The sequence below is a fragment of the Herpailurus yagouaroundi genome, unplaced genomic scaffold (assembly GCF_014898765.1).
Source record: "Herpailurus yagouaroundi ecotype Mexico unplaced genomic scaffold, PumYag 208, whole genome shotgun sequence".
Classification (NCBI taxonomy): Eukaryota; Metazoa; Chordata; class Mammalia; order Carnivora; family Felidae; genus Herpailurus; species Herpailurus yagouaroundi.
In genome coordinates this window covers 6,052,666-6,071,201 of record NW_024412439.1, presented here as the reverse complement: position 1 = coordinate 6,071,201, position 18,536 = coordinate 6,052,666, and the positions used below count along the sequence as shown (strand labels likewise).

General features: G+C 47.5%; 1 protein-coding gene across 5 annotated transcripts in view; it reads left to right on the top strand.

Annotated features, from left to right (window-relative positions):
• Positions 1-4,288: 4,288 nt before the first annotated feature.
• The window catches only part of ARHGAP44 (Rho GTPase activating protein 44), a 185,085-nt gene continuing 170,837 nt past the window's right edge, over positions 4,289-18,536 (top strand). For 2 of the 5 annotated variants that reach the window (XR_005784025.1, XM_040453164.1), the window contains exon 1: positions 4,306-4,552. Coding sequence is in view for 4 of the 5 variants with exons in the window: in XM_040453164.1 (XP_040309098.1) it covers positions 4,500-4,552 (53 nt within the window). In the remaining variant the exon portion in view is untranslated. Of the gene's footprint in view, positions 4,553-18,536 lie in introns of all 5 variants that reach the window. The other 3 variants (XM_040453167.1, XM_040453163.1, XM_040453165.1) reach the window with 3 other exon arrangements.

The window sequence follows — 18,536 nt, the reverse complement described above, 5'->3', positions numbered from 1 at the left end:
ATGAACTTAATTTTAAGTCTATTCTTAGTTTAGATCTTTTAGTCTATTTTTTGAATTTAATGTCAGATCATTCAGGGCTTCTGTCCTTCACATCTTGGCCATCGCAGCCTTCTTGTCATCTTCGATCCCAACGGCAGAAACACCCAGCACCTTCGGGCACTTTTGTACACCCTCGCAGCACACATTCAACAAATCGTTGCACGTGGCTTGGTGCAGAGAACTCTGCTGCCACCACAGGACTGTGGTTTGGGTACCCAGGCACTCTATGTAGACATCTTTACTGCTCCTCTGCCTTAAAAGGCACAGGGTCTCCGTGAACTTAGCCACTGCTAGGTTCACCTAAGAAGTGGTGCATAGAAGGTGCACTCCCCCTCTGTGATATAGCTGCCTCCAACCTGCCAGCACCCCTCTGAAGTTTTTTGTGACCACAGGAAGGAGCCAGGAGCAAGTAATCTTCCTTAGAGAGACCATCTGTAGTAGTCAGCTTAGGCTGGATTGTGCTGCAGTAACAAATGATCCCCAGACCCTGTAACTTACAAAACAGGTATTATTTTTCACTCCAGCCAGCTGGCTAGGACTCTGATCCACAGCAGCCCTTAACTGGGTCATAGCTGGTCTTCCAGCAGCATGAAAAAAGGAGGAGGTGGGGATTACAAAATGACTCTTACAAATCTGCTCACAAGTGGCGTCAATCACTCCATGCATATTTTATGTCCAAAGAGAATTTCATGATCGATATTTTTTTAATGTTTATTTATTTTTGAGAGAGAGAGTATGCAAGCGGGGTGGGGCAGAGAGAGAGGGAGACACAGAATCCCAAGCAAGTTCCAGGCTCCAAGCTGTCAGCACAGAGCCCGACACAGGGCTCGAACTCATGAACCATGAGATCATGACCTGAGCTGAAGTCCGACACTTAACTGACTGAGCCACCCAGGTGCCCCCCGCCTTTAAAAAAATGTTTACTTTCAATCTTGACCTCACTGGGAAGGTCAAATATAATCCCCCTTCATAGGTACAGGCAATGAAAATTTGAACAACAATCAAATCTGTCCGAGCATCATCTACTTTTCCTCTCCCTCCGTCCCCTTCTACGGCCCTATCGTCATCTTCAACACCTCAGAGCCAGCGCGTACTTTATCTAGAAGAAGCAGGGTAGTGTGTTCTTCAAACTGTACCATATTTGGTACAGACCACTAAAGTTCCAACGCCTGTATTCCTCAAACTCAAAACGCTTTTCTTTAGAAAGTCTATTCTCACCTGTGTTTCTGAAGCGTGCTTTGAAAGATCAGATGAGGAGACCTGATACCCCCCCTTTCTCTTTTTTATTCCGCACTGCCATCCCTTCCCTGGGTAGGAAGCAGAAAAACACGAGCTGCTTCCCAAATGGAGGAGAACCACATGGGAGAACAGGAAATATGTGAAGAAGCCATCAGTTAATAAAATGCACGCTAGCAGGGTAGGCTGTGTCTGTGGAGAAGTAGAACGTTCCCTTTTCGAATGGAAGTATCTCCAGATTGAAGACAGAGACTGGCGTGATATTGGAATTGTCTACCGGAGTTCCCTGATACTAGGGATGTCCGATAGAACTTTCTGAGATGATAGGAATGTTCTATATCTGCACTGTCCAGTATAGCCCATGTGGTTATTAGGCACTCACAATGTGGCTAGAAGGACTGAAGACCTCAATTTTTTTTTTTTAACGTTTATTTTTGAGACAGAGAGAGACAGAGCATGAATGGGGGAGGGGCAGAGAGAGAGGGAGACACAGAATCTGGAACAGGCTCCAGGCTCTGAGCCATCAGCACAGAGCCCGACGCGGGGCTCGAACCCATGGACTGTGAGATCATGACCTAAGCCGAAGTCGGACACTTAACCGACTGAGCCACCCAGGCGCCCCTGAGGAGCTCAATTTTTAATGTTTATTTAGTTTTGAGAGAGAGACAGAGAGAGACAGAGAGAGCAAGTGGGGGAGGGCCAGAGAGAGGGGGAGGACAGAGGATCCCAAGTAGGCTCCGTGCTGACAGCACAGAGCCCACGCAGGGCTGGAACTCGCGAACCGCGAGATCATGACCTGGGCCGAAGTCAGACGCTTAACCGACTGAGCCACCCAGGTGCCCCTTAGGAGCTAAATTTTTAATTTCATTTTATTTTAATTAACTTAAATTTCAATACCCAAATGCAGTTGATGGCGACTGCATTTATCGGACATTGCAGTTCTAGATGTTAGAGCAGAGACAGCGTTGCTAAAAGTCATACAGTGGGGGCACCTGGGTGGCTCAGTCGGCTAAGTGCTGGATGCTTGGTTTTGGCTCGGGTCATGATCTCACGTCTTCATGGGTTCAAGCCCCGCATCGGGCTCTGGGATGGCAGTGTGGAGGCTGCTTGGGATTCTCTCTGCCCCTCCCCCACGTGCACTGTCTCTGTCTCTCTCAAAATAAATAAAACACTTAAAAAAAAAAAGTCATACAGTGACCTTAATGCCTCTCTGTTATGTATACATATAAAAACCAGGCTACCCCCTGGCTTTTAAAAATATCACAAAGTGGAAATAATTGCAGTTTCTATAAAAACTATATTGACTTTGGGGCGCCTGGGTGGCGCAGTCAGTTAAGCGTCCGACTTCAGCCAGGTCACGATCTCGCGGTCTGTGAGTTCGAGCCCCGCGTCGGGCTCTGTGCTGATGGCTCAGAGCCTGGAGCCTGTTTCCGATTCTGTGTCTCCCTCTCTCTCTGCCCCTCCCCCGTTCATGCTCTGTCTCTCTCTGTCCCAAAAATAAATAAATGTTGAAACAAAAAATTTAAAAAAAAACAAAAAAACAAAAAACTATATTGACTTTATATGCAGAGCCCAGTTGGTTAAGAGCAAATCATGCCTTCCCTTATTAATTGGCTGGAGTTGCCTGACCTAATAAGCGGAGGCTAAATTCACAATTAATTAAAGATTTCATGTTCATTCAGCCAAGACTTGCCTCAAACCATCTTTTGTTCAGCTGCCCAGCAAGACTTTTAGAACCATATTTAGGCCATCTTGCATCTATAATCAACATATGCAAAATATACCATCTCAAAGAAGTTCTCTCATTGATCAGATTCGTCATTCTATTTCGGAAGAGCATTTTGCTCTATTGTGCAAAGTGTAATCATAGTTGTAGGCAACGAATGTATGACATAGAAATTTATATGTTATTTAATTATTGGTAATTTAGCAGATAGTTACCTTTGCTTATCTGCTGGGCAATATTAAAGGTCTATTAGAGAGGAGAACACGGCGGCTTGGAGAGGTTATGTAATTTTTTCCAAAGGTTATATAATTGGGTTTTGGAATTCTAACATACGAACTCGTGTCTGATCCAAAGCCCCTACCAGCCAACAATACTATTCTTACTTGACAGGCGATGAGAAAAACCTATTTGGAATCACCTATCTGTTCTGAAGCACGGAGCCTGCAGAAAGTCACAATCCCTTTTCAAAGAGTCAACTGATCCTAATGGAGAACTGTTGTGGAGCACCCTCCAGGCCTGCCACAGCTGTTGCCCCTTGGTCCCCTGGAGGTGGAAGGGAAATGGGAACAGCTACGAGGCTGGGATGTAAGCCACGCAAGGAAGTCGCCCCAGTCAAGCCGCTTGCGTAGACACGATGCTACGATGATCCTACCCTTCCTCTATCTGGGCTTCTGGTTACTTACTGGGTATGGTGAAAATCAAGGATGAAACTTCTGTGACGCCTGCCCTGCAGGGCCGAGCCCCGGGCCCCAAGCTTAATTGTGCACCTCAACAACTACCAGGTGGCCTGACGCAATATTATGAGCCACGTACCCGCCGGCTTAAATCTTCTTCCCGTGAATTCAAAACAGCAATGCCTCACATTCACTTAGAATACAATGAAAGGCAGATGCTCGCTTTCCTTATCTGCTGGAGTCCTGGTTCCACTTTTGCTATTTTTAAAGCCGCGAAACCTTTCCCTTCCTGGAGTGCCACAGCGCAACCCCATCCCCCCGCCTCCCGGACCCCGCCCGGCGACGTGACCGGCCTCCACCTCCGCGCGCCTCCGTCCTTGCAAAACTTTGCACGCGGCAAGGTGGGCAGCGGGGGCAGGACTACAAGTCCCAGAATGCACGGCGCCCGCCGCACAGGCGCAGCGGGGACCACCCGGCCAGCCGGCCAGGAGCCTGCGGAGCCTCCCGGGTCCCCGCGCCGGAGAGGGGCTGGGGGGCAGGCGGCCGGGCGGACCTGGCGGGCGCCGAGGGCGGCCGCGGGCGTCAGCATGCAGGCGCGGCGGCGCGCGTGAGGAGGATGCGGCAGCGGGCGCCGCGGCGGGCGGAGGAGTAGGCGGCGGTGCCCTGGGGAGGCAGCCGCGCGCGGGCCAGACGGCTCCCGGAGGCTCCGCAGTGCCGCCGCCGTCGCCCGGGAGGCTCCGCGCGGGAGCCATGTAACCTGCGGCGGGCTCCGGGCTGCTCCGTCCTCGCCCCAGCTCCCCGGCCAGCGCGGCAGCGGGGCCACGATGAAGAAGCAGTTCAATCGCATGCGCCAGCTGGCCAACCAGACGGTGGGCAGGTAGGTTCCCCCGGTGCGCGCCCGCGAGGCTGCAGCCGCCGGGGCGCGCAGGTGATGGAGCCCGCCCGGCCTCGCGACCTCGCTGCCTCCGCTCCCCGCCGCGCCTTCCCCCTGCTCCGGCCCCTGCGGGACCGCGCGCGGGCGCGACCCCTCCTCTCGGAACTCCCCCGCCCCCGGAGCCCTTCGGGGGCTCTGCCCGCTGCGCCCCGGCTCCGGTTGCCAAGCGCGAGGTGTGACGCATCCTTTACCTGCGTCCCCAGCTGCCCCTTCACCACGTCCTCCCTGCCTTTCCCCGGGACTCCCTCCTTCGCCCCTGGCCGCCTGGCTTCCTGGAAACAGGTGTTTGCTCTGATTGTGCTGGAGGCAGCCGACCCGCAGTGGCTTCTCCGAAGATTCCCTCCCCTGCGCCGAGTTCAGGCTTCTCGGGGGGTCCAGGGCAAGTGTGGGGCCTGGTCTTCGGCTTGGCAGAGCTTGAGCCCGCCCCTCCTGCCGCGTTTGTTTTCTGGGACTATGACCGTACGAGATTCTGGATCTCTTTATCGGCCGGGTTTCTTAAGGCGATAGGTGTTGGAGACGGGGCTCCGGAGGGGTGAGCGGAGAGGGGGGCAGGGAAGGTGCTGCTGGAATGGCGCTGCTGTGGGCTGGGTCCTAAGACCGATTTCAGTGGAGGGAGGGAGGCTGCAGAAAGGGAGGTCCAACTCCTGTGGAAGATGAGATAAGCAGAGGATCACAGCCAGGTAGGGGAGGGGAACCGAGAGGCCCTACAGTCGGGGAGAGCCAGGCCGGAGAAAGCTGCAGGACCCAGCCTGCTGTCATAGCGGTGAAATGGGCTACATCTGGGCTAGTGTCTCCAGGAGCCGCTCTGCAGGGTGCCAACATCTATTAACCGTTACATAAGGATTCTGGTGGGTCTCTTCCAAAGCTAGACGTGCTGTGAACACGGGGGTTGTGAGGCTGAGGGGGGTTTTCGTGGACCTCGTCCTGGCCGCCGTGGCACAGGAATTCAGGTGTGCAGCCGTAAAGCCAAGTGGAAAGCAGAGAACCCAGCCTCGGGTGCAGTTCAAGTGCAGACACATCGAGGGCTCTCCACTAGGTTTACCGGGAAACCAAATACCTTTCTTGGGTGGGAAGTGGAGCCTGAACTGGCATCTGGTAGGGTGGGGGTGGGGGTATCCCTGGGCAAGAGGGGACCCTAAACTCCCAGGTGAGCATACTGCCCCAATTAAGGTGGGCATCTGAGGGCAGGGGATGCGGTGGCTTCTTACGTTTTCAGGGACTCCAGATGGTTTCCAAGTAACAATGTCTAAAATTGCCTTGGATTCATTTCCCTTTCCCAAACACATGTGCTTTAACATGAGGGGGAATTTATGAATAGCAGAGTCAGATTAGCCCAGATTTCTGGCATGGTATCGCCACAGATATAGCCTCACGTGGGCTGCCTTTTGATATGTTGGACACTGAGACCGTGTTTTCCCGTATAGGTCGTTGAGCAAATGATAGTCCAGCTGACCTGTCTTTGATATCTGGATTTCTGCCTCCCTCTGTGGGCTGGCATCAGGCATCCCGACAGACCACCTAAGCGATCAGGAGGCTCCTGGCCGTAGACTTGGATTGCTCGACTCGCGTGGTGTTGGGGTTTCAGCTCAGGGCTCGAATGGGAATGTAAGCAAGGTGTTTAGGCTTCCTCCCTGGCGCCCTGGAAACCAACCATCTCTTCTGCCTCTTTGCAGGACTTGTCTCAGAGTGGTAAGATTTGTGAACCTTGGGCATAAAACCTTTTTTTTTTTTTTTTTTACCCTCATCCACAGAGGGAATGACAAAGGAACACGGGGAGTTGGGTTTCAGAGCCGGTGACTGATCTTACTTATTTAAGAAAGCGCATTCTCGGAAGTCCAAGCAGCTGGTCACCAAGAGGTACTTTCCACCCGTCTGTTGGGACTTTGGTGGATCCCAGCATGTGAATGAATGCTGTCTGTCTGTCAGATGGCACCCTCTATGTTACGCACCAGGGAAAGTGAAGGCCGGTCCACCACTGTGTCTCACTGATAGGTATCCCTTTTGGTGACATTCATTTTTATTTATTTTTAAGTTCATTTTGAGAGAGCGAGCAGAGTGAAGAAGGGGCAGTGGGAGAGGGGGAGAGAGAATACCAAGCGGGCTCTACGCCGAGAGGCTCTCCCTCGGACGTTGAGATCATGACCTGAGCGGAGCTCAAGAGTGAGGGGCGCCTGGGTGGCGCAGTCGGTTAAGCGTCCGACTTCAGCCAGGTCACGATCTCGCGGTCCGTGAGTTCGAGCCCCGCGTCGGGCTCTGGGCTGATGGCTCGGAGCCTGGAGCCTGTTTCGGATTCTGTGTCTCCCTCTCTCTCTGCCCCTCCCCCGTTCATGCTCTGTCTCTCTCTGTCCCAAAAATAAATAAACGTTGAAAAAAAAAATTAAAAAAAAAAAGAGTGGGATGCTTAACCGACTGAGCCACCCAGGCGCCCCCCTTTTGGTGACATTTAGAGTGAACTTTTTAAAGCCAAAGTCTGTTCGTGACGCTTGACTGTTTAAGAGTTTCCAGTGGCATCTCATTGCATTAGCATCGCAGATCTTTCCAGGGGCCTATCGGCCCTTACCGACTTGATTCCTCTCTGTCTTCCCATGCTTGTTCTGTTGAACCCGATCTTCGCTCACTGTGTTGACAAGATGAAAACCGTGTACCGTAGGGTCCACCCCGATAAATCAAAGAGGCAGCATTTACTTTGTCTTATTGAGAAAGCAGTGAGGTGCGGGATCCTAACACCGCTTCTTAATTTCTGGAGTCTGTAGAAGCCACAGGATTGAATGTTTGGAATTGGTGGATCGATTTATGCAGTTGCTCTGGTGAGACGCTGGCTTCTCGTCCTTGCGTGTCTGGGAAGAGACGGCTTTCCTGTGTTTGAGGGAAGACCAGCAACAAGTTTGAGGGTTATTCCTCCTCGCAGCTCTTTACCCCCTCGCCTTCCGTAAAATTACGGGTTCTGGAGATCTTCTGAACACAGAAGAGTTAGGGACTGGATGAGTCTCCTTCGCGACTTAGGAGTTGCTGTACTTAAACGTCCTCTGTGGAGTTACTAGTATTTTCTCTCGAAGTGCTCGCGCCTGAGTGCAGAGGGCATCAGCAACTGTGAAGAATTTATAAAATCCACCGATCGCATTTAACCGGGAAGAGAGACGACTCTCTTCCCGCAGCTGCTTGTTTTGTTTCTGCACGGGTCCTTTCTGCTTTGAATTTTCTCCTTTCAGTGCCTTCCTTTCCCTCCTCCGTCCTTTGGGAAGCCTTCCCTGGCCCCGCAAGGCTGGACCCCCGTGTGCCTGACACTGCGCTCAGCACTAGGACATGCCAAGTGAAGTGTAGCTACAAGCATCTTTGGGCAAATGCTGCGGCCATTACTGGGTTACCTAGCAAATGCTACGTAGCAAATGCTACGGCATGCGCTCATACATTCACTCATTTCTTTCTTCCCTCAGTAAACATGTAGTGAGTGTCTGCTAAGTGCCGGGCCCTGCTGTGGTTCAGGAAACCTTAGAATGTGGAGTAAACAAAATCTCTGTCCTCTTGGAATCTGTATTTTTTTTTTTTTTTAATGTTTATTTTCGAGAGAGAGAGAGCACACAAGCAGGGAGGGGCAGAGAGAGAGAATCGGAAGCAGGCTCCAGGCTCCGAGCCATCAGCACAGAGCCCAACGCGGGGCTCAAACTCAAGAACTGTCAGATCACGACCTGAGCCCGAGTCGGTCGCTTAACCGACAGAGCCACCCAGGCACCCCTTGGAATCTGTATTCTAAAGGCATGCTGTGGTGACATCGTATCACAGTTTTTATCTTTCCTCGTTTATTTTTCCCTCTAGACTTCAAGTTCGTTGTGGGCAGGGACCCTAATGCCTAGCAGGTAGTAGGTTCTCCAAAATTCTTTGAGAACCGGATCAATGAGCGAGCAAAAGGTCCAGGTGTCGTGGCCGGGGAAGTCACGCAAAGTAGTTCCAAGGCCCGAGTGACTCCTGACACGGTGCCTCTTTCATGTTGTGATGGAGTGGGTGCCTTGAAGACTGGGTACAGCATCGCTGTTGGGCTTTGGAAAGACAGAACGAGGTTTAAGGGGGGAATTCGTTCTTGCCTGATTTATACGCCAGTTTGTACCTTCGAGAGCATCTGTTGGCTGCTGGGGTGAGAGGCACCCTGAACGGCATCGAGCGTTTTTCTTGGAGGTGGTGCTGGTTTGTGTCAGGAGGAATAAAGCCGTGAGCGGGAATTTAGAGACGCACCCACAGCGAGAGACGATGGAAGTAAAACCGGCACCTTGATCTGGGGAGGAGGAAATTTCCCCCCACCTCTTCCGCCTCCGGTCTGCACCGTGAGGGTCCCAGTGGCGCCCAGCTCAGAACTGTGAGAAGGGCGAAGGGAGGCTGGCTCACATCCAGCGCTGAGCAAATGGTTGATGAGGTTCATTGTCCTAAGAAGCATAAAGGGCTTCTTAGATTTTGACAGCCATTTGTCCAGTGGTGGCAACGAATGGGCGCTGTGCTCCTGTGCGTGGTGTGTTGACGGGTGACGTTCACAGTGACTGGGAGTAGGCGAGGGGCTAGGAAGTGTTGGGGGGGAGGCTTGGAAGTTCAGGGCTGTCGGGTTGGCTTATTCGGTTTGGGAGGCTACGAGCTGGGAGGGGAAGACAGAGCTTTGTCTACAGAGCCCCACTTTTCCGTTTCTAGACTGCTCGGCACGCAGCCCTGAGTGGACTTGGTTTCTGGTGCACGGCTTGGCTGAGTCCCTTTGCCGCTGTGCAGCTCTCAGAATATGACTGCAGCAGCCACTGGTACCCAGATAGATGCTGAGGATGCAGAGAGAGCCTCTAGGTCAAAAACAGCCAAGCCAGTGAGGATCTTTTCCTTGAAGGTTTCTCTTTGAGACACGGCCTTGCCCATCAGCAGGCCTCCTGAGAGCCGTGACCCGATCAATAGGACATCAGGGAGAAAGTCAGAAGCCATTCTAAATTAGTCATCAGACTGCTCCATTCCCCACCTATGATCTCCTGTGAGTTGGACCCAGTAGATGGACGCAGGCCCTGCCGCGTCTTCCTGTTAACCCAGCAGGGTCGGGCAGACCCAAACCTGTCCCCGCAAGGAGCACCATGTGCATTGATTCGGTCTCAGAGCGAAGTTGTCCATCGGAGTTCCGTGGAAGCCCATGCCTTGCCACCTGCTCTGGTGTGCATATGTGAGATAACAGAACGTACTCCCCACTTGCAGAGCACGCTAGCAAATCTGGAAGGAATATTCTCTGCCCGTGTCTTCTGAGCTCCTTACTGTGCAGATCTGCTGCCTCTCAGCCTTCTGCCGGGCTGTTCTCGGCAGTCTGTGTGAGGCTGCCTGGGTTTCCTGGAGGATGCTGTTATCTGCAAGTCATTGTGAGGGACTGTTCACCGGCAATTAATGACTTTCCTTCCCGCTTTACCTCCGCCGAAGAAATATATCAATATTCATTAGTGGTTTTCATGATGGGTGATAGGGACCACTTTTTTTTTTTCCCCCCTCTAGGAAAAGTGGGTCAGTAGCCCTGTGAATAAAGCAGTAATTTATGGTTGTTCTTTTTGGAGGGGATTAGTAGGCAATCCTTCTCATTGATAACCCAGAACAGTCCATTTCAAAGGCTATATTGATAACGACAGCCAGTAATGAAATCGTGCTTGCGCTCAGTGTCAGGTGTAGGCAGGAGAGAAAGGGGCTCCCCTGTGGGGCGCTGGGCATCGGAGTAAGCTGGTACCCGGAACCCCACTGGCTCTGGGAAGCGTGTGGCCATCTAGCAATTTAAAACTATCCTTTCTGTCCGGGAAGCAGATGTTTTTGCTTTCGGTTTCCAACTTTAGAGTTTATTTTTAGAGTAAATGTTTATTTTCCCACAGAATTCAATTTACTTTTTTTAACTTTCTTTTTGGTTATATAAATGCTATTTGTTTATGGTAGGAAAGTTATAAACTTATAGATGGGCAAAACGTAAAACAAAACTCACTACTTGGGGACTACATTTAATATTTTGGATATAATTTTCTTCGTTTTTAATAGGCAAATATATGTTCTTAAAAAAGAGATAGAGATCATATGGTGTATCCACTGTTTTGCAACCTGCTTCTCCCTGCCCCCCGTGTATTACATCTTGAATATCATCTCGTGTCAACAAACTACAGTATAATTTTTCAAGGGTATGTAATATTCCATTATGGTCAACCAATTTCCTTTTGCTCATCACATAGCAAATCCTTTTCACTGGTTCACTTTCCTAGGATGAAGCCTTAGAAGGGAAATTTCTGGGTGAAAGAGTATGTGAGTTTTTAAGACCACATGAATATATATTTTATATATAAAAACATACACGCGTATTGTATGTACATTCTCGGTAGAATTGCCAATTTCTTCTCCCTAGCCCTCTTTGTTTCTCTTTTAACTTCAGTGAGATAGAGCATTTGTTTAAGTTGACTCGATAATTCTCACCTTTTCTGAATTGCCTGCATAGGTCTTTGCCCCATTTTTCTTAAGTCACGTCATAACTGGTTTTTTTTTAAATTTTTTAGGTAATTTTTAACATATTAAGCATGTATGTGCTTTGTCATATGCCACACGTATACCCCTATAGTTTTTTTGGCCTTTTGTATTTTGTTTGATGTCTTTTGTAGTATTTTGTGATCTTAAGTCTATCAATTTATGGTTTGTGCTTAAATATTATGCTGAGGGATGTTTTTCCCAGCCTGAGATGACAAATATTTCTACATTTTCATTACCATTTACATAATTTAATTTTACCATCAGATTTTATTTTATTACTTAAAAAATTTTTTTCGATGTTTATTTTTGAGAGCGAGACAGAGTGCAAGCAGGGGAGGGGCAGAGAAAGAGGGAGACACCGAATCTGAAGTAGTCTCCGGGCTCTGAGCTGTCAGCGCAGAGCCCGACGCAGGGCTGGAACTCACAGACCGCGAGATCATGACCCGAGCCGAAGTCGGACGCTTAACCTACTGAGTCACCCAGGGGCCCCTACCATCAGATTTTAAATTCATCAGTCATTCATTTTGGTGCATGACATGACTTAGGTGTCACATTTAGTTGTTTTTTTTTTAAGTAAGTAGTTACCCTACTATCAAAATGAATAATGTAATTCAATCCCACTGTATTGAAATGTCATCATGTACTAAAAAATTTCATCTACTTGGATCTATTTCTAGGCTTTCTCATTTGTTCTCTTTACCTGTCAGTTGGCAGGAATGAAAGATAGCCTCACCTGCCCAGGGGAGCAGCTGTGGGTTGCTGGCCCATGCTTTGGGTGGGAGGAGCTATGGAGTTGGTCTGGTTCCCAAATCTCAGCTTCATCCAGGGCAACTCCTCGGCTTGGCATTTAGAAATCAACAGCTTTGGGACACCTGGGTGGCTCAGTCGCTTAAGCATCCGACTTCGGTCAGGTCACGATCCCATGGTTCCGTGAGTTCAAGCCCCGTGTCGGGTCTGTGCTGACAGCTCGGAGCCTGGAGCCGGCTTCAGATTCGGTGTCTCCCTCTCTCTCTGCCCCTCCCCCGTTTATGCTCTGTCTCTGTCTCTCAAAAATATATAAACATTAAAAAAGAAAAACACCTCAACAGCTTTGCCTGTCTTGTGGTGCCTTCACCTCAGCTAATCTACCAATTACTCCCTTATAAAATAGAATTGCTTATATTTCCCTGACTTTGCTTGTCTGTTTATTTTTTTTTTCTCAGCGTTTTTTATTAAGATGGGGGAGACTGACAGTTTTACACCAGTGAGTATGATGAGAATTCTTCCTACCTGGCAATAGGATACGCCTGTTCAAGTCTCTTTACGATCCTATGAAATAGTTTTGTTCGTTTAAGTCCTGCAGAATTTTGCTTTTGTTTTTAGGTAATTTGTCATTGTCATTACTCTTGACTTAATGCTGCGAATCTTTTGTTAAGGTCTATTTTTTTCCTCTTTTTTGGTGGAGAGTAAAAAAGTTACTGATTTTTTTTTTTTGTAATTAGCGTAACCACCACCGTCATAAACATATCTCGTTATTTTTAAATACTTTTAAGTTTATGTATCTTGAGAGAAGGTGTGAGCAAGTGGGGGGGGAAGGAGAGAGAGAGAGAGCGCGAGCGAGCTGACAGCACAGAGCCCGATGTGGGGCTTGGTCTCACCAACCATGAGATCATGACATGAGCCCAAATCAAGAGTCGGATGCTTAACCAATTGAGCCACCCAGGTGCCCCACTTTTTAAATTTTTATTTACTTTTAAGAGAGAGAGTGCGCGCGCGCGCGCACACACACACACACACACACACACACACACACACACACGTGTGAGTGGGGTAGGGTCAGAGAGAGAGGGAGACACACAATCCAAGCAGGCTCCAGCCTCCGATTTCTCAGCACAGAACCTGACATGGGGCTCAAATCCACATGCCGTGAGATCATGACCTGAACCCAAGTCAGACACTTAACCGACTGAGCCACCCAGGTGCCCCCAGGCACCCCGCTTTTAAACACTTTTTACAAAAATTGAGGCTATTGAACTTTCTAGGTAGACACGCATATTTTCTGCAAATAATCATTTTGCCTCTTCTTCTCCAGTATTCGTATTTATTTTATTTTTTGGTGTAATTGCGTTGTCTAGGACTTCTAGAACAGTGTTAAGATACTGGAGCAGTAAGTGGGCTTCCACATCTCCTTACTGTCTTCCTTGGAAATGCATGACAGCTGGTTCAAGAGATCTTGTTTTTCAATCACATTACCTATTAGATGATTTTATGATGTTACTTTGGGTTTTTCTTTGGTGCCAAAGTTAAATTTGATTAACTATATTCTCAGGGTCTTTAAAGATCATCATATCTTTTCCCTTTTAACTAATGTATTCACTTGATAATTTATGCTGTAAATATTTATTGAGCACTTACTATGTCCCAGACATTGTTTTCATTCTTTTCACTGGGAATACACCAGTGACAGGGTACCTACCCATGAGGACCTTGTGTTTTATGAATTTGACCCCCTACTGTTTTCTAATATTGACCTTTCTGTGCCTTCCTGTGCCTTCCTGCAATCACTCTTATTTGACTTTTTTTTTTTTTTTTTTTTTTTTTTTTTTTACAAATACTACATTTAATTTACTGGTAGATTTAATTTATTTAATTTGTTGTTTTAGGATTTTGGCATTCACTATTCATAAATGAGAGCATCGAGTTTTTTTTCTTTGGCTAACCCTGCCAAATTTTGATAACATTGTACAATGAATTGCCCACTGCATTCTTTTTCTGTGCAGTGGTGAGGTTAAGGAATTACATGTTCTTTGAAGGTTGGAAACAACTTTTCCAGGACATTTTTTGGAGATAGTTCTTTGACAGTTTTCCTAATTTCTTCGTTGGACTATTGATGTTTTCTGTCTTTTCCTGGGTCATTTTTAGTAACATAGTTTATAGGAAGGCATTCATTTCACTGTGATTTTAAAATTTAATAGGATCTTTTCTGAGTATAGAATTGTATCTCCTTTATCATCCTAATTTGCATTTCTTTTTCTTTTTTTCACCTAACTAGCTTTGCCAGAGGGTTTGCTTTCCTCCACATCCTGTAGAATCACCTCTTAGGTTTAATCTATTCTTTTCTTAAAAAAACTTCTTTCTCGGGGTGCCTGGGTGGCTCAGTCGGTTAAGTGTCCAACCTAGGCTCATGTCCTGATCTCACGGTTTGTGAGTTCAAGCCCTGTGTCGGGCTCTGTGCTGACAGCTCAGAGCCTGGAGCCTGCTTTGGATTCTGTGTCTCCTCTCTCTCTGCCCCTGCCCCACTTGTGCTTTGTCTCTCTCTCTCTCTCTCAAAAATAAATGTACAAAAAAATGTTTTTGGGGGTGCCTGGGTGGCTCAGTCGCTTAAGCGTCCGACCTCGGCTCAGGTCACGATCTCACCGTCCGTGAGTTCGAGCCCCACGTCAGGCTCTGTGCTGACAGCTCCGAGCTTGGAGCCTGCTTCGGATTCTGTGCCTCCCTCTCTCTCTGCCCCTCCCCTGCTCATGCTCTGTCGCTCTCTGTCTCAAAAATAAAAACATTAAAAATTTAAAAAAATTTTTTTTAAATAAAAAAATGTCTTTCTCTTTAGCTCTTGATTGGTGTTTTCTTTTTTCTGCTTGTAATAAATTTTGCTTTTTTAAGTATTTTTTTCCTTCTTGATTTCCTTGGGCTGATTGTGTTCTTTGACTAGTCTCTAGTCCTCCGTGTTGTATTCCAGTAGGTCAGGCTCTGCTATGGTCACGTGTGACTTCTGGCACCTCAGTGGCTAAATATAGCCAAAGGTTATTTGAAGCTCACGTGAAACGTGAAGGGGGTCTGGGGACTTCCGAGGACAGCTTTCCGTCATGTGTGATTCAGGGATGCGGTCTGATTCCTTCCCCCTTCCCCCCACCCCCCTCCCCCCTCCCCCGCCTCCTTCATCTCAACATGTGGCTTTCAGTCACTGCTGAAGGTGAAGAGAGAGCGCAGAAATGCCATCCTTGCTCTTAAATGCCTGGGCCTGGCATTTACAAATGGCACCTATGCTCATATTTCATTGGGCAGAGCTTGTCACAAAGTCCCCCCAGGGGTATGACAGGAGATGGGACGTCTACCGCCGCTGCATAACCAGAAGTATAATCTCTCTTCTCTCCCACTGCCCATCTTTGAAGTCCTGCGTGTTCCCCTGCTCCACACGGTCCCCTCTGCCTGCCCTGCCCCCCTCCACAATTGTGCCCCCATGAGAAGGTCATTCTTTCTCTCCACCGTGAGGGGGTGGCTGTACATTGTCACAGTCCTTTATAGGAAACAGATCCATCAGAGGGGGGCATCTTTAGGGTAACAAAGTTTTCCCTTACCGATGCCCAGTAATGATGTTTCCCTTACTATTTCTCATGCCAAGATTTGTTTTGTGTGTGTGTGTGTGTGTGTGTGTGTGTGTGTGTGTGTGTGTATTTTTTAAGTCCTTCCTACAATGGGGAAAAGATTAATGAGGAGAACGGAAATTCCCTCTCATCTTGCCACACTGGAATGTCACCGACTTTATGGGATTGTTGCCAGGGTTAAATAAGATAACAAATATAATACCCTTAGCATAACCCCTGAGGAATAAAACGCACTCAATAAATTGTGGGTATTACCACTAACCCTTGCTGTGCTGCAAGTCTTTTTGATGGGAGGCCCTTGTTTTGATCTTATTTATAGGCCTGAGTGCCTGAAAATTACAGCCTGAACTTCATAACCATTTGTCTTATGGTCCCAAATCAAACCCAGTTTTTCTGTTTAGTCACACAGGTGAAATGATCTTGAAACACCAGTAATACCCATGGCCTCATTCATGTAAAACCATCAGGACTTATAGTTACCATATGACTTAGAGTGTTCTAGGTTATGCTGCTGTGACAGAAGCCCTCCAAGTCTCGGTGGCTGGTAGGCACTGGGCGTAGTCCTCCCAAGCACCCAGGCTGCCATAGGTCTGTTCCACACCTGCCTGTCTGATGGCGGAGGCAGGAAATGACATGGCTCCTCGTGTTTTCTTCTGGAAGTGACACGCGTCACTTCTACTCACACTTCATTGGCCGAAGTAAATCACCTGGCCGCACCTCACTTGAAGTGGGGCAGGCAAAGGCTAATCCTTCATGGACCCAGAAAGGGCAGAACCACAAAAGCCACAGCTATGTCACCTGTAGCCAAGAGCCAGGCTATGTACTTCATAGGCATTATTTTTATGGACTCATTGCGACGTCTGTATGAAGAGGGTGTTCTTTGTAGCCCTGTTTTACAGGTGGGGAATGGAGGCTAGAAGTGGCCGACCAAACAAAGGGCAGAGCCAGACTGGAGCTGGGTTCCTAAGTAGGTCAAGCACAGGCAAATACTTCCTCTGGTCGGCTCTCCCCATCAGTGGATACTTCAGATTAGGTGGGTTTGCAAATGCTCATTAACTGCTCTTGAGTGGAATGAAACTAAAAAATGTCACATTCATTTAAGGTAATGGGTATCGTGCATGCAGCCTTAACCACAAAGAGCATACAGTGAAATGTCTGCCAATGGAAAATTCTTCTCCGTGCGTCCTCACTGCAGTTTCAGAGAAAGGGTAAGAGAGCACCATTTGAGTGTTTTATTTATTTATTTTTTTATTATATTTTTATTTTATTTTATTTTTTATTTTATTTCATTTTATTTTATTATTTTATCTTATTTTGTTTTGTTTTGTTTTGTTTTATTTTTTATTTTATTTTATTTATTTTTATTTTATTTTTTATTTTTTTATTTTATTTCATTTTTATTTTATTTTATTATTTTATTTTATCTTGTTTTGTTTTGTTTTATTTTATTTTTTTAGCTCTGTGCACGATGTTGAAAGAAAGCATCTTGGATATCTGCAGAAGCCCTTACAGACTCCTGCATCACACATTAAGCAAAGAGACCTTAAGAAACAGGAATATGAGAAGCAGACAGAACTTTTAGCTCCGACTCCTGGTGCATGTTGTTGTGATCGCAGACCTAATGTGTATACTCACTCGTGAGTCACTGTCGTGACTGCTCTTTACCGAGCGTGTCCTGTGACACGCACTCGTAGGGTGCTTTGCAGACAGCCCGGCTGAATCCTCACGACCCCTGGTGTATGTTGTAGAGTTTCCTCATTTTCTACCCGAGCCTCAGAGCAGGTGCGCCGTTGCAAAGGGCGGCAGCCGAGATTTGCTCCCAGACTCGCTGGCTGGGACACGGATGTTCTTTACGACTGTACTTCAGTGACTGTGCAGTAGGGGAGAAGGTGGAAAACACATCTAATATTAGTGGAATGATTGATTCATTGTGGCATCTATGACTCTAACAATCTCTGTTTCTATAACATTTAAAAGAATTGAAGGGCTCAAGAGAAATGTTTAAGAAAACAGGATACAGAAGTCCATACAGAGGAGATTGTACAGGGTTAGAAAAGAATTGCATAGAAAAGACTGGAAGCAAATTGGGAAAGACTGGAAGGCTTAGCGTGTGGTATTTATCTCTGGGCAGGATTATGAATGATTTGGGTTCTTGCTGCTTGTTCTGTTTAAGAGTTCCAAGTTCTTTAAACATGTGTTCTAATGTTTGTTTATTTTTTGAGAGAGAGAGAGTGCAAGCATGGGAGGGGCAGAGACAGAGGGGGTACAGAGGGTCTGAAGCGGGCTCTGTGCTGATGGCAGAGAGCCCAATATGGGGCTTGAACTCATGAACTGTGAGATCATGACCTGAGCCAAAGTCGGACGCTCAACTGACTGAGCCACCCGGGGGCCCCTTTAAATATATTTAAATGTTACTGTTAAATAATAAATGTTAAATATTATTCAATATTATCTTCATATACTCAATATATACTTATGTGTTTGTATTTATGTAATAAAATATATTAATATATTTAAAATAGATAGATATAGATGTATATGTATATAAAACCCTCTCAGGGCTCAAAAGGGAGCAAAGGTAAAATGTAGCTGGAATTTCTCATAACGATGTTTTAAGTTCAGGGTCCTGGAAGGTCTAAATAAATATGTTTGACGTTCTCTCAAGCCTTGGTTTCAAACATGGGAAACTTCTTATCTTTATGCTCTGGAAAGGACATGAGGTCAGATCTCATTTTATAGAATAAAATAGTCTGCCCTTAGGAGCGATATGCCGGTAGCCTTGCACGGTTGCTCACTGTGAAGACACAGAACATTTTGATGCTCGGTCTCCATGACCGGGGAGGCCGAGGAGCTGGTGGTTCCCCGTGACAGCTTGGGGTTCTCTGGCTGCAGCCCCAGAAGTGGAGTCCGGCCAATCTAAGCAGAAGAGGAGATTGGGAAGGATGGGCGTGGTGCACAGAATCGGAGTGACCTGGTAGTGCCCCTGGAGCAGGACAACAGGACAGCCTCTTCAGAGGCCACCTCATTGAATCCCTCCAGTGATGCTATCACAGAACAGAGTTCACTTG